Source organism: Ornithorhynchus anatinus, chromosome 1 (genome assembly GCF_004115215.2).
Source record: "Ornithorhynchus anatinus isolate Pmale09 chromosome 1, mOrnAna1.pri.v4, whole genome shotgun sequence".
Lineage (NCBI taxonomy): Eukaryota > Metazoa > Chordata > Mammalia > Monotremata > Ornithorhynchidae > Ornithorhynchus > Ornithorhynchus anatinus.
Window position 1 is genome coordinate 34,698,241 of NC_041728.1, and position 14,561 is coordinate 34,712,801.

A 14,561-nucleotide genomic window follows, 5' to 3' on the forward strand; every position below is an offset into this window, starting at 1 on the left:
GTCTAGAGTAGCGTGGATTTAACTAGAATGGTGCCAGTGCTTAGAACAGTGCTTGGCACATAGTAAGGGCTTAACGAATGACTCTAAGCCCGTCAGTGGGCAGGGATTGTCTCTATCTGTTGCCGAATTGTACATTCCAAGTGCTTACTACAGTGCTCTGCACATAGTAAGCGCTTAATAACTACTATTGAATGAATGAAATGCCATTATTATTATCAACTCTACGATATGTTTGAGGAAGGTGGATGCATTTTCAAAGATCCATTTCCAATCTTCTATTGCCTTTGACATCTGGTCTCCGTTTTTCCTCGGCCCCCTGGAACATGGAACTTGGTTCAGATCAAATATGTTAGATGTACACACACAGAAACACACACATACACAATGTGCGTATGCACCTAAGTATTTTCAAAGATGCTAAAGGTAAAATTCCACCCAAGTGTCATGGCAGTAACAGCATTAAGTGCTTATTTTCATTCAAACGTATTTATTGAGCGCTTACTGTGTGCGTAGCAAAGCACCATACTAAGCGCTTGGGAGCGAGTTTACAGGGCAGAGCACTGTACTAAGTGCTAAGAAAGCCTGTACAGATGGGAATTGGACACAGACCTGTCCGTTGAAGCACTCACGATGGGAGAGAGAATGAGAGTGGGAGTGAGAGAGGGGCTGGGACAGGCTGGAGAGTAAGGGTCCCCTTCTAGCTCTGGACTGAATCAGGGTAATAATAATAATTCTGATATTTGTTAAGAGTTTACTGTGTGCCAGGCACTCTACTAAGCGCTGGGTTGGATAAGCAAATCGAGCTGGACACAGTCCCTGTCTCTTATGGGGCTCACAGTCTGGATCCCCATTTTACAGATGAGGGGCAACCATCAACTCCCCCCGTGGGACAGGAACCCTCGGTCCGATCTGATTTTCTTGTCAACTTCTCCAGTGCTTAGCTCGGTTTGTCCCAGAGTAAGCTCGGTGTGGGCAGGGAATGTGTTTATTGTTCTACTTTACTCTCCCAAACACTCAGTATAGTCCGTGGCACACAGTAAGCGCTCGGTAGGTACGATTGAATGAATGGCGTTTAAACATGTACCTGACTTAGTGTGATCACCGAGGTTGGTGCTGAAAGGTATTGCTTGCTCCACTGCTTGTCTGCTGTGTGACCTTGGGCAAGTCACTTCACTTCTCTGTGCCTCAGTTCCCTCATCTGTAACATGGGGATTGAGACTGTGAGCCCCGTGAGGGACAGGTTCTCTGTCCAACCCAATTTGCTGGGATCCACCGCAGCACTTAGTACGGTGCCTGGCATGTAGTAAGCACTTAACAAATGCCATAATTATTACTACTATTATTATTTAGTGGGCTGGCTACTTGGAGAGGGTTTCCAGCTTCCAATTTATAAGCCATTATTAAACTCTTGGGTCTTGACGACCCTAAAAGCCCTATAGAGACAAGGCAGATATTTAACTCGTTCGTTCGTTCATTTATTCAATAGTATTTATTGAGCGCGTACTTTGCAGAGCACTGTACTCGGCGCTTGGGAAAGTACAATATAGCAATAAAAAGAGACATGCCCACAGAGAGGTCACAGTCTAGAGGGGCTGTAGACAGACATCAGTATAAACAAAATTACAGATATATAAGTGCCCTGAGACGGGAAGTTGGGGGAAGAGCAAAGGGAGCAAGTCAGGGCAATGCCGAAGGGACTGAGAGAAGAGGAGAGGAGGGCTTAGTCAGCGAAGAGTTCCTGGAGGAGATGTGCCTTCAATAAAGCTTTGAAGCAGGGGAGAGTAATGGTCTGTCAGATTTGAGGAGGGAGGGTGTTCCAGGCCAGAGGGAGGATGTGGGCCAGGGGTCGACGGCGAGACAGGTAAGATGGAGACACGGTGAGAAGATTAGCACCAGAGGAGCGAAATTGTAGGCTGGGTTGTAGTAGGAGAACAGGGAGGTGAGGTAGAAGAGGGCAAGGAGATGGAGACCCTTAAAGCCAATGGTGAGGAGAGTTTTTGTTTGATTCGGAGGTGGATAGGCAACCGCTGAAGGTTTTTGGGGGGGGGGGGTGACATTCCCTGAACGTTTTGGTAGAAAGATAATCCGGGCAGCAGAGCGAAGTATGGACTGGAGTGGGGAGAGACAGGAGGTTGGGAGGTCAGAAAGGAGGCTGATGCAGTAGTCTGGGCGGGTTAGGATGAGTGATCGTACTGACGTGGTTGCGGTTCAGATGGACGGGAAGGCGGATCTTAGTGATGTTGCGAAGGTGAGACCGGCAGGATTTGGTGACGGATTGGATATGTGGGTTGAATGAGAGAACGGAGTCAAGGATGATGCCAAGGTTATGGGCTTGTGAGACGGGAAGGATGGTGGTGCCTTCTACAGTGATGGGAAAGTCAGTGAGAGGACAGAATCTTGTGGGGGGGAGATAAGGAACTCCATTTTGTACATGGAGAGAAGCAGCGTGGCTAAGTGGAAAAAGCCCGGGCTTGGGAGTCAGAGGTCATGGGTTTGAATCCCGACTCTGCCCCTCGTCAGCTGTGTGACTGTGGGCAAGTCACTTCACTTCTCTGTGCCTCAGTTCCCTCATCTGTAAAATGGGGATGAAGACTGTGAGCCTCACATGGGACAACCTCATTCCCCTGTATCCACCCCAGTGCTTAGAACAGTGCTCTGCACGTAGTAAGTGCTTGATAAATACCAACATTATTATTATTATTATTGTTACATATTAAGTTTGAGGTGATGGGAGGACATCCAAGTAGAGATGTCTTGAAGGCAGGAGGAGATGCGAGACTGGACAGAGATCAGGTGACGAGGTGTAGATTTGAGGGTCATCTGCATAGAGATGGTAGTTGAAGCCATAGGAGTGAATGAGTTTTCCAAGGGAATGAGTGTGAATGGAGAATAGCAGTGGACCCAGAACTGAACCTTGAAGGACCCCCACAGTTAGGGCGTGGGAGGAAGAGGAGGAGCCCGTGAAGGAGACTGAGAATGACTGGCCAGAGAGAAAAGAGGAGAGCCAGGACAGACGGGCGTCAGTGAAGGCAAGATTGGATAACATATCCAAGAGAAGGGAATGGTCCACAGTGTCAGAGGCAGCTGAGAGGTCGAGGAGGATCAGGCTGGAGTAGGAGCCATTGGATTTGGCAAGAAGGAAATCATGGGTGACCTTTGAGAAGGTGGCTTCATTGGAGTGAAGGGGACAGAAACCAGATCAGAGGGGGTCCAGGAGAGAGTTGGAGGAGAGGAATCTGAGACAGTGGTGTACACGACTCGCTCGAGGAGTTTGGAAAGGAAAGGTAGGAGGGAGATGGGGCGATAACTGGAGGGAGCTGTGGGGTCAAGGGAAGTTTTTTTTTTAGGTTGGGGGAGACGTGGACATGTATGAAGGCAGTGGGGAAGAGGCCATTGGAGGAGGAGCGGTTAGAGATGGCAGTTAAACAGGGAAGGAGCGAAGGGGCGAGAGTTTTTATAAGGTGCGAAGGAATGGGGTCAGATGCGCATGTGGAGGGGGTGGCCAACTGGGAAGGATCGGAAAGTTGAAGAGGAGGCTGGGAGGAGGAGGGATTGAGGAGAGAGGGGGTGATTTGGGGGAGCTCGCACCTGATGGTGCTAATTTTCTTAATAAAATAGATGGCCAGGTCTTTGACAGCAAGGGATGGGGGAGGCTGTGGGACAGGGGGCCTCAGAAAGGAGTTAAACTGGCGTGGGCGATGGGCATGGGTGTCAATAAGAGAAGAGAAGCAGCTTCGTCGGGCAGAGGAGAGGGCAGAGTTTACGCAAGAAAAGGATAAGCTTGAAGTGGACGAGGTCGGCCTGATGTTTAGATTTCCGCCAGCAGCTCAAGGCACCTTCCTCTCTTTCAAATCCTCCTCTTAAAGAAGAAGGAATAACAGGATTTGAATCGTACCTTTTCTCGATGAAACTTTCCTTTGTGGAAGGAGAGACCCTCATCCATTTATTCAGTCATTCGTTTGTATTTCTTGAGCACTTAGCATGTGCAAAGCGTTGTAGTAAGCGCTTGGGAGAATATAGTACAGCAACAACCAGACACATTCCCTGCCTACAATTAGTTCACAGTCTAGAGGGGCAAACAGAAATTAATATAAATAAATAAATGACAGATATTGACGTTAAGTGTTGTGGGGCCGAAAGGGGAGGATGAATAAAGGGAGCAAATCAGGGCAACACAGAAGGGAGCGAGAGAAATGGAAAGGAGGGCCTAGTCAGGGAAGGCTTCTCGGAGGAGATGTGCCTTCCATCAGTCTTTGAAGTCAGGGAGAGCAATCCAGGAATTCTTTTCTATGTCAAACCCAAATTTCTCTTGCTCTGAATTAAGACCTCCCCTTGCCTGCTGTGTGACCTTGGGCAAAGTCACTTAACTTCACTGTGCCTCAGTTATCTCACCTGTAAAATGGGAATTAAGACTGAGCCCCGTGTGGGACAGGGACTGTGTCCCACCGTTTTAACTTGCATTTATCCCATTATTATTGTCATTATTATTAATTATCATTATTACAGTAAGTGCTCAATAAATATGATTTTTGATTTATATTCATGTTGTACCCCTCCTCTAGACTGGAAGCTCGTTGTGGGCAGGGAACACGTCTGCAAACTCCATTATATTGGACTCTCCTAAATGCTTAGAGCAGTACTCTGCGCACAGTAAGAACTCAATAAATACGATTGATTGTTACTGTCTGTCTGCCCCTCCAGTCTATAAGCGCTTGGGCAGGGAACGTTTCTGCCAACTCTGTCATACTGTCCTCTCCCATGTAGTTAGTCAAGTCTCTGCACACGATAAGTGCTCAGTAAATATGATTGACCGATGGCTGATTTATAGTAATGTCTGTCCCCTCCCCCAGATTGTCAATTTGTTGTAGGGAGTGAACGTGGCTAGCTATTCTAGTCTATTCTCCCAAATGCTTAATCCAGTGTTCTGCACAAAGTGTTTAAGGAATTCGATTGATTGATTGGTATTTAGGCAGTAGGTGTAATCCACTGCTTGGAACGCAGTAAGCATTCAATCAATTCAGTTGATGGGTTGATTGATCTAGAGGCTAAAGACACAATATATTCCCGTAATTCAATCAATCGTATTTACAGAGCACTTCCCGTGTAGAGCACACTGTAGTAAACGATTGGGAGAGTACAATATGATAATTACCCTATTTATTTTGTCATCACCCTATTTATTTTGTCATTACCCTATTTATTTTGTTAATGAAATGTACATCGCCTTGATTCTGTTTAGTTGCCATTGTTTTTACGAGATGTTCTTCCCCTCGACTCTATTTATTGCCATCGTTCTTGTCTGTCCGTCTCCCCCGATTAGACCGTAAGCCCGTCAAACGGCAGGGACTGTCTCTATCTGTTGCCGACTTGTTCGTTCCAAGCGCTTAGTACAGTGCTCTGCACATAGTAAGCGCTCAATAAATACCATTGAATGAATGAATGAATAATGTACAATACAGTATAATAGTATTCCCTGCCAATTGGCTGATTACCCTGGGCAATTACCCTCCGTAGCCAAAAGTAAGTCAGTAGGAGCCTCTTTTATTATGGCATTCGATTCATGGTATTTGTTAAGCTCTTCCCTATGTGTCAAATAATGTTCTAAGCACTGGGGTAGGTACAAGTAAATTAGGCCGGACACAGCCCCTGACCCCCATGAGGCTCACAGTCTACAGAACAGGCCCAGAGAAGTGAAGCGACTTGCAAGGTCACACAGCAGACAAGTGGCGGTGCTGGGATTAGAACCCAGGTCCTCTGACTGCCAGGCCCAGGCTCTATCCATTTGGCTATGCTGTTTCTTGCTCCTTCTCTGTGACCGGGACTTTTTGACCTTATCCAACTCCCTCTATGTCAGTCAATCAATGAATAGTATTTATTGAGTGCTTACCGTGTGCAGAGCGCTTGGGAAAGCGTACTACAACACAGTTGGTAGACATGTTCCCTTCCCCTAGAGGGAAAGACACACAAGAAGAGAAATAAAGAAATGATGGCTATGGACATAAGTGTGGCGGGGTTGATGGGGAGAATAAAGGGCGCAGATCAGGGAGACGCAGAAGGAGGGTGTCCAGATTCCACACGGCCTTGCTCTGTTGGGACCTCGGATCGTCTTGCCCGAAGCCTCAGAGAGGCCGAGGACTCTGGGAAGAGTCACGGGCCCGGTGATCGTGGAGGGAGGGAAACTCCCCGGTCAACAAAACTGCGGCCCATTTGGGCTACGACCGTAGAAAACCCGCGTAATCCTCGGCTCAAAGGCTTATGCGTTTTTCCCGTCTTTCTCTCTAGTGATCCCGGAGGCGGGATTGAAATGTCCGAGTTCATTCGAGAAGCCACACCCCCGGTTGGCTGCAGTTCCCGCAATTCTTACGCTGGTCTAGACGCAAGTAACCAGGTAGGAATGTTTTGCTCTTCTAACTTGGCTGTTTCATCGGTCTCCACATAGCACGCCGCTGATTTGTTTGATTCGGGCCAGGGCGGGGGGGCGGTCAGTCGGTTTGGATTTTGGCCGATTTGCAGTGCGAAATACTTGTTTTCTTCCTCTCTCGTCAATCAGCGCTGACTCTGTGCAGAGCACTGTACTAAGAGCTTTAGAAAGTACAGTACCACAGAATTAGCAGACCCGTTCCCTGCCCGTAACGAGCTTACAGTCTAGAGGGGGAGATGGACATTAATATGAATAAATAAATAATAAATCGGTATATTTCGATCTCTTTTTTAGAGAAGCAGCTTGGTCCCGTAGGGCGAGGACAGGAACGAAAATCAGAGGACTCGGGTTCTAATCCCACTTCCTCCATTGTTTACTGGGTGACCTTGGGCAAATCGCTTAACTCCGTGCCTCAGTTTCCCCATCTGGAAAACAGGGCTTCGTTACCGGGGCTCCTTTTATTTTTTAAGGTATCGGTTAAGCGTCGACTATGCGTCAAACACTGTAAGCGCCGAGGCAGGTACGAGTGAATTAGTTCGGACGCGGGGCTTCCAGTTTAAGTAGGAGGGAGGAACTCTTTGTGGGCAGGGAACTTCCACTTTGGGGAGGGGGCTTGGGGGGCGGGGGTTGGGATGTCAGGGGACTGTGGTGCGTAGGGGTGTAGCTTTCAGGAGCCGAAGGCCATTTGGACTGGTTCCCCCTCCCGTCTAGTTGTGGCTTGCTGAGGGGATTTCTGAAGCAGCACTTCCTCTGACAGGAAAAACTGGCTGTGGGAAACTACCGCCTCAAGTGAGCAATATCCCGGCAGCTGAGGGACAGCCGGCCTTCTTTAAAAGAGAAATTTTCGGTTTGTAGATGAGTCGAGAGCTCTGGATGTAGGTGGCAGCTTTGGCGACCGGATGGAAGTTGAGCACCCCTCTTCCCCCTCTGATGACTAAGGGCCCTCGCTTTTGTCCCGTTGTTTGGCAGAAGGTGGGAGAGGGAAGGGGGGAGAACTGTAGCTCACGGGTTCTACCAGGGTTCAAGGGGCACGTCCGGAGAGAGCCAGACAGACCAGCCGGTGAGAGAATTCGCCGAGGGAAACCCGGCTCTGCTCGGGTTGGCTCAGCCTGGCTTCGTTTTTGTTCATTGTAATGGATTGTGTTAAGTGCTTACTAAGTGCCGGCTGCTGTACTAAGCGCGGCGTAGATACAAGCTAATCTATTTGGACTCAGTCCCCGGCCCACGTGGAGCCCCCCCGAGAGCCCGGGCCTGGGAGTCGGAAGGTCACGGGTTCTCATCCCGGCTCCACCACTCGTCTGTGATGTGATCTCGGGCCAGTCACTTCACTTCTCCGTGCCTCAGTTACCTCATCTGAAAAATGGAGATTAAGATTTTGAACCCCCTGAGGGACAGGTACTGTGCCCAACACAATTTACTTCCTTAGAATAGTGCCTGGCACGTAGTAAGCGCTTACCAAATACCAAAAATATTATTACAGTCAATCGATCAATCAGTGGTGTTTATTGAGCACTTGCTCTGTGCAGAGAACTGTTCTAAGTACTTGGGAGAGTACAATACAAGAGAATAAAGGGACACATTCCCTAATGAACGTACAGTTTAGAGGGGGAGACAGACATTAATATGAACAAATAAGTAATTTACACATGTACAATCATAATACCAATACTAATTGTGTTTTTTAAAAGGTTATTTTAATAATAATAATAATAATAATGTTGGTATTTGTTAAGCGCTTACTACGTGCAGAGCACTGCTCTAAGCGCTGGGGTAGATACAGGGGAATGAGGTTGTCCCACGTGAGGCTCAGAGTCTTCATCCCCATTTTACAGATGAGGGAACTGAGGCACAGAGAAGTGAAGTGACTTAATTTAATTTAATGTTGGTATTTGTTAAGCGCTTACTATGTGCAGAGCACTGTTCTAAGCGCTGGGGTAAACACAGGGGAATCAGGCTGTCCCACATGGGGCTCACAGTCTTAATCCCCATTTTACAGATGAGGGAACTGAGGCACAGAGAAGTTAAGTGACTTGCCCACAGTCACACAGCCGACAAGTGGCAGAGCTGGGATTCGAACTCATGAGCCCTGACTCCAAAGCCCGTGCTCTTTCCACTGAGCCACGCTGCTTCTCTGTGCTTACTGTGGATCAGACCGGGGTGGATAGAAGTTAATCGGGCTGGACACGGTCCGTGTTTCACGTGGGGGTCACCGTCCTCATCCCAATTTTACAAACGAGGGAAGCGAGGCACAGAGAATTGAAGTGAATCGCCCAAGGTCACACAGCAGACAAGTGGTGAAGTTGGGATTAGAACCCAGGTCCCTGAATTCTGACTGCCAGATCCGGGCTCTAGCCACCGGGCTACGCTGATGAATATACCCGGGCCCTTCTGTTTCGGTAATAAAATTAGAACCGTCCTTCAAATCTCGATCTCCGTTTCCAAGACAGTAGCCGGCTGAATGGAGAACGATTTATATATTTAAAACTTCCAGGACACTGCCCAATCTCAAAAGACAATGAAACTGTGAAGAGGAGAACAGTCCATCGTATTGACTGAGGGCTTACTGCGTGCAGAGCACTGCAGTAAGCGTTTGGAAGAGTTTAATACAACAGAGTTGGTGGACACGTTCCCTCCTTAGTGTCTTGAGGGAGAAACAGACCTTAATATAAAGGAATAAATGATGGATATAGACAAAAGTGATCTGGGGCTGAGGTGGGGGGAAGAAAGGGAGCAAATCCAAGAAAAAAAATGTGAGGAAGATCAGCTGATGATCTTACCCCTCACCAGAGCTGAACCAATACCCAATCAGAAATTGGATCAATCATTCAGTCACTCAGTATTTATCATTATTATTTACAATTATTAATAATGCTATTTGTTAAGCACTTGCTACCTTCCAAGCACCGTTCTAGGCGCTGGGGTCGATACAAAGTAATCTGGTTGTCCTACGTGGGGCTCACGGTCTTAATCCCCATTTTACAGATGAGGTAACTGAGGCACAGAGAAGTGAAGTGACTTGCCCAAAGCCTCCCAGCTGACAAGTGGCCGAGCCGGGATTAGAACCCACGACCTCCGACTCCCAAGCCCGGGCTCCTTCCCCTAAGCCCCGATTGAGCGCTTGCCGGGTGCAGAGCACCGGACTAAGCCCCGGGAAGAGCACAGCGTAACAACCGGACAGGCACATTCCCAGCCCACAACAAGCTTACAGTCTAGAGAGGAAGACAGGCATTAATCCAAATAAATAAATGACAGATAGGCACAAAAGTGCCGTGGGGCCGGGAGGGGGGATGAACGAAGAGTCGGAGCGACGCAGAAGGGAGTTGAAGAAAAGGAAAAGACGGCTTAGTCAGGGAAGGCCTCTTGGAGGAGAAGGTTCTGGTGGGGAGGCTCGGTGGGTAAGGTGCGCTGGTGAAGGTCTGAAACACCAAGGAAGAGGAAGATGGTTATTACTGCTATAATCATCATTATTGAATCTGTTTATTTGCTATTGTTTTAATGAGATGTTCTTCCCCTTGATTCTATTTATTGCCATTGTTCCTGTCTGTCCGTCTCCCCCGATTCGACTGTAAGCCCATCAAAGGGCAGGGACTGTCTCTATCTGTTACCGATTTGTACGTTCCAAGCGCTTAGTACAGTGCTCTGCACATAGTAAGCGCTCAATAAATGCTATTGAATGCATGAATGAATCATTATCATTATTGCATTTCTTATGCACTTCCTCTGTGTCAAGCACACTTCTAACCCCTGAGGGGGTTATGAGTTAATGAGATCGGACACCATCCCTTTCCCACCTGGGGCTCACAGTCCAACTAGCAGGGAGAGCAGACATCGGATCCCCATTTTACAGGTGAGGGAACTGAGGCCCCGAGAAGTCGAATGACTTACCCGGGGTCACACGGCAGGCAGGTGGCGGAGCCGGGATTAGAACCCAGATCTTCTGACTCCCAGGCCCGTGCTCTGTCCATTAGGCCAGCCTGCTGAGGGGCCTCTGGCTTCAGGGCTGTGTGTGCCGTGAGGGTGAACTGCTTCAGGGAGTCCGTTTGGCAAGAGACGGGTGAAATATTTGTTTGAGGCGCCGAACTGGGGTCAGGGAGAGAGAAGCAACGTGGGAAAGTTTACGAACCCGGATTCGAGCTCAGGGAGGGGCTCAGGACCGGGAAGAAAAAGATACGTGCGTTGTGACTGGATCTCATTTTGTGTTCCTTTAGCCGGGTATTGATATAACCTCATTATCTGATGTACGCTCCAGGACTTTTTATGATTTTCCCTTCCTTGGCTTCGGTAAAATGTTTCGTATCTCATTAAGCGGGAAGGTCCGTTGGTTTTGTGTTCCGGTTGCCAGGTTCGTACTGGGCCCCGAGTGGCGTAATGGAAAGATCCTGGGCCCTGGGAATCAAAAGACCCGGGTTCTAATTCAGGCCTGCTGTGTGACCTCGGGCTGGTCACTTAACCTCTCTGTGCCGCAGTAGTATCTTCATCTGTAAAATGGGGCTAAAACACCTGTTCTCCCTCCCTCTGAGACTCTGAACCCCTCGAGGGACAGGGACTATGTCGAGATTGTACATACGGTGCCCCAGTGCTTAGTACAGTGCTTGGCACAAGGTGTTTAACAAGTGCCACAGTTATCCTTTTCCCCTCTTTTTTTTTTTTTGGTATTGGTTGAGTGCGTGCTATGTTTCAGGCCCTAGACTGTAGACTGTAAGCTCACTGTGGGCAGGGAATGTTTCTATGGGTGTATCATACTCTTCCAAGCGCTTAGTTCCGTCCTCTGCACACAGAAAACACTCAATAAATATGTTTGACTGACGCCAGGCACTGTACTAAACTCTGGGTAGATACAAGGTGATCAGGTGGGACACAGTCCCTGTCCCACATGGGGCCGACAGTCTTAATCCCCATTTGACGGAAGAAGGAACTGAGGCCCAGAGAAGTGAAATGACTTGTCCAAGGTCCCACAGCAGACAGGGGGCTAACCCGCTCACTGTGCCTCGTTCTCGCCTGTCCCGCCGTCGACCCCTGGCCCCCGTCCTCCCGCTGTCCCGGAACGCCCTCCCTCCTCACTTCCGCCAAACTAACTCCCTTCCCCTCTTCAAAGCCCTACTGAGAGCTCACCTCCTCCAGGAGGCCTTCCCAGACTAAGCCCCCACCCCCTTTCCTCAGCTCTTCCTCCCTCCCACCTCGCCCCTACTCGCTGCCTTTGCTCTACCCCCCCATCCCCACCCCACAGCACTTGTGTATATATGCGCATATCTACAATTCTATTTATATTGATACCTTTTAATTTGATTTGATGTGTCTATATCTCTAATTCCATTTATATTGATGCCCGCTGACTTGTTTTGATGTCCGTCTCCCCACTTCTAGACCATAAGCCCGGTGTGGGCAGGGAATGTCTCCCTCTGTTGCCGAATTGTACTTTCCAAGCTTTTAGTACAGTGCCGTGCACACAGTAAGCGCTCAATCAGGACGATTGAATGAGTGAATGATGGTCTTGTGTCTACCCAGTGCTTAATATAGAGTGAGCACTTAACAGATAACAAAAAAAAACCCAAATCAACCCACAGCTATAAGTTTCATATTAGGATCAAGATGGTAACAATAATAATGATAATATTGGTTTTGTTAAGCGCTTACTATGTGCAGAGCACTGTTCTAAGCGCTGGGGTAGATACAGGGTAATCAGGTTGTCCCACAAGAGGCTCACAGTTAACCCCCATTTTACAGATGAGGAAACTGAGGCACAGAGAAGTGAAGTGACTTGCCCACAGTCCCACAGCCGACAAGTGGCAGAGTCGGGATTCGAACCCACGAACTCTGACCCCCAAGCCCGAGTGGAGAAGTTTCACCCACTTCTTCCCTCCCCCAGCCCTCCAGGGGTCACTCTGACTGGAAATGTAAGGGCCGTCTACGGTCTTACAGTTTATCAATTCATTCAGTCGTATTTATCGAGCGCTGACTGTGTGTAGAGCACTGTATTGAGCACTTGGGAGAGGACAGTGCACCTGTAATCAACAGACACATTCCCCGCCACAACGAGCTTGCAGTCTGGAGTGGGAGAGACAGAGGTTAATAGAAATAAATACAGATGTGGACGTAAGTGCCGTGGGGCTGAGAGGGGGCATGAATAAAGGGAGCGAGTCAGGGCGAGGCAGAAGGGAGTGGGAGAAGAGGAAAGGGGGGCTGAGTCAGGGAAGGCTTCCTGGAGGAGATGGGCCCTCAATAAGCCTTCTTAGTGGGGGAGAGTCGTCGTCGGTCTACAGCTCATCGTCGTCTGTGAGTTTTATAGTCTAGGCTTACGGTCTAATAATAATTAGTAATGATGGTGTTCGTTAAGTGCTTACTACGTGCCAAGCACTGTTCTGAGCACTGGGGTCGATACAGGGTAATCGGGTTGTCCCACGCGGGGCTCACAGTCTTAGTCCCCGTTTGACGGCTGAGGTCACTGAGGCCCAGAGAAGTGAAGTGGCTCGCCTGAAGTCACACAGCTGACAAGTGGTGGAGCCAGGATTAGAACCCGTGACCTCCGACTCCCAAGCCCGAGCTCTTGCCGCTAAGCCACGCTGCTTCTCTACAGTCTAGACAGGGACACAGATATTACAGAGGACCAGTGAGGCCTAGCGGAAAGGGCACGGTCCCGGGTCCCCATCCCGGCTCTGCTAGGTGTCTGCTGCGTGACCTTGGGCGAGTCACGCCACGTCCGTGGGACTCAGTTGCTTTACAAAATGGGCATTCAAAACCCGTTCCTCCCTCCTGCCTAGACTGTGAGCTTCATGTGGGACCTCATCAGCTACTATATAGCCCAGCCTTGGAAATATGCTTGACACATAGTAAGCGCTTAAAAAATGCCATTAAAAAAAAATAAAAGATGGCGAGCTGGGACGTGGTGAGCAAAGAGAGGGGAGGGAGACAGTAAACTCTTCATTATTATGATGATAATTCGCCAAGCGCCATAGTGAGCGCTGGGGTAGCCACGAGTTAATCACGTTGGACGCGATCCTTCTCCCCCATGGGGCTCAGTCTAAGTGGGACAGAGGAGTTTGTTGTGAGCGGGGATTGTGTCTCCCAACTCTGTTGTATTGGACTGTCCCAAGCGCTTAGTACAGTGCTCTGCACACTGTAAGCGCCCAATCAAGAACCGCGATGGATTGAATCCCTTAAAGGCAACGGTCCGGGACTTCTTGATGCAGAAGGAAATGGGCAACCAGGGGAGGCCAGTGTGGGCATGCGCAGTATGACATTGTGTCTCCTCAAGCGCTTAGCACAGTGCTTTGCGCCTAGTAAGCACTGGGAGAGACTGGAGGAAGAGGGATCAAACAATCCATCAGTGCAGAGCACTGTACTAAGCGCTTGGGAGAGCCCAAACTGAGTTGGTAGACACGTTCGCGGCCCGTAATGAGCTTCCGGTCTAGTTGGGGAGAAAGACATCGATGTAAAAGAATCGATCAGTGGTATTTATTGAGCGCTTACACTGTGCAGAGCACACTCACTCAACGGTATTTACTGAACACTTACTGATAATAATAATAATATTGGTATTTAAGTGCTTACTGTGTGCCAAGCACTGTTCTGAGCGCTGGGGTAGATACAAGGTAATCACGTTGTCCCACAGAGGGCTCACAGTCTTCATTCCCGTTTTACAGATGAGGTAACTGAGGCACAGAGAAGTGAAATGACTTGCCCAAGATCACACAGCTGACAAGCGGCGGATTGTGCAGAACACTGTATTAAGCGCTTGGGAGAGTTGGCAGACACGTCCCCTGCTCACTGTAAGCCCGTCAAAGGGCAGGGACTGTCTCTATCTGTTACCGATTTGTCCATTCCAAGCGCTTGGTACAGTGTTCTGCACATAGTAAGCGCTCGATAAATAACATTGAATGAATGCTCACAACGAGCTTCCAGCCCAGAGGGGGAAATGGACGTTAATATAAAACAGTCGGTGGTATTTATTGAGCACCTACTGTATGCAGAGCACTGTACAGAGTGCTAAGATCAGTGAGGAGGCTGGTGCAGTGGGCAAGTGGTTGTGGCAAGTGCCCCAGCCTGGTCACCAGCGCTTAAAACAGTGCTTGGCACATAGTAAGCGCTTAGGAAACATCATCATTATCGTTATTATCATTCAGATGGGGAAGACGCAGGTGAG

At 48.8% G+C, this 14,561-nt stretch overlaps 1 protein-coding gene across 5 annotated transcripts in view; it reads left to right on the forward strand.

Annotated features, from left to right (window-relative positions):
- PCNX1 (pecanex 1) overlaps positions 1 to 14,561 on the forward strand; it is a 199,425-nt gene that overhangs the window by 42,448 nt on the left and 142,416 nt on the right. For all 5 annotated transcript variants that reach the window (XR_003757855.2, XM_029060164.2, XM_029060183.2 and 2 more), the window contains exon 3: positions 6,283 to 6,388. Coding sequence is in view for 4 of the 5 variants with exons in the window: in XM_029060164.2 (XP_028915997.1) it covers positions 6,283 to 6,388 (106 nt within the window). In the remaining variant the exon portion in view is untranslated. The remainder of the gene's footprint in view (positions 1 to 6,282; positions 6,389 to 14,561) is intronic.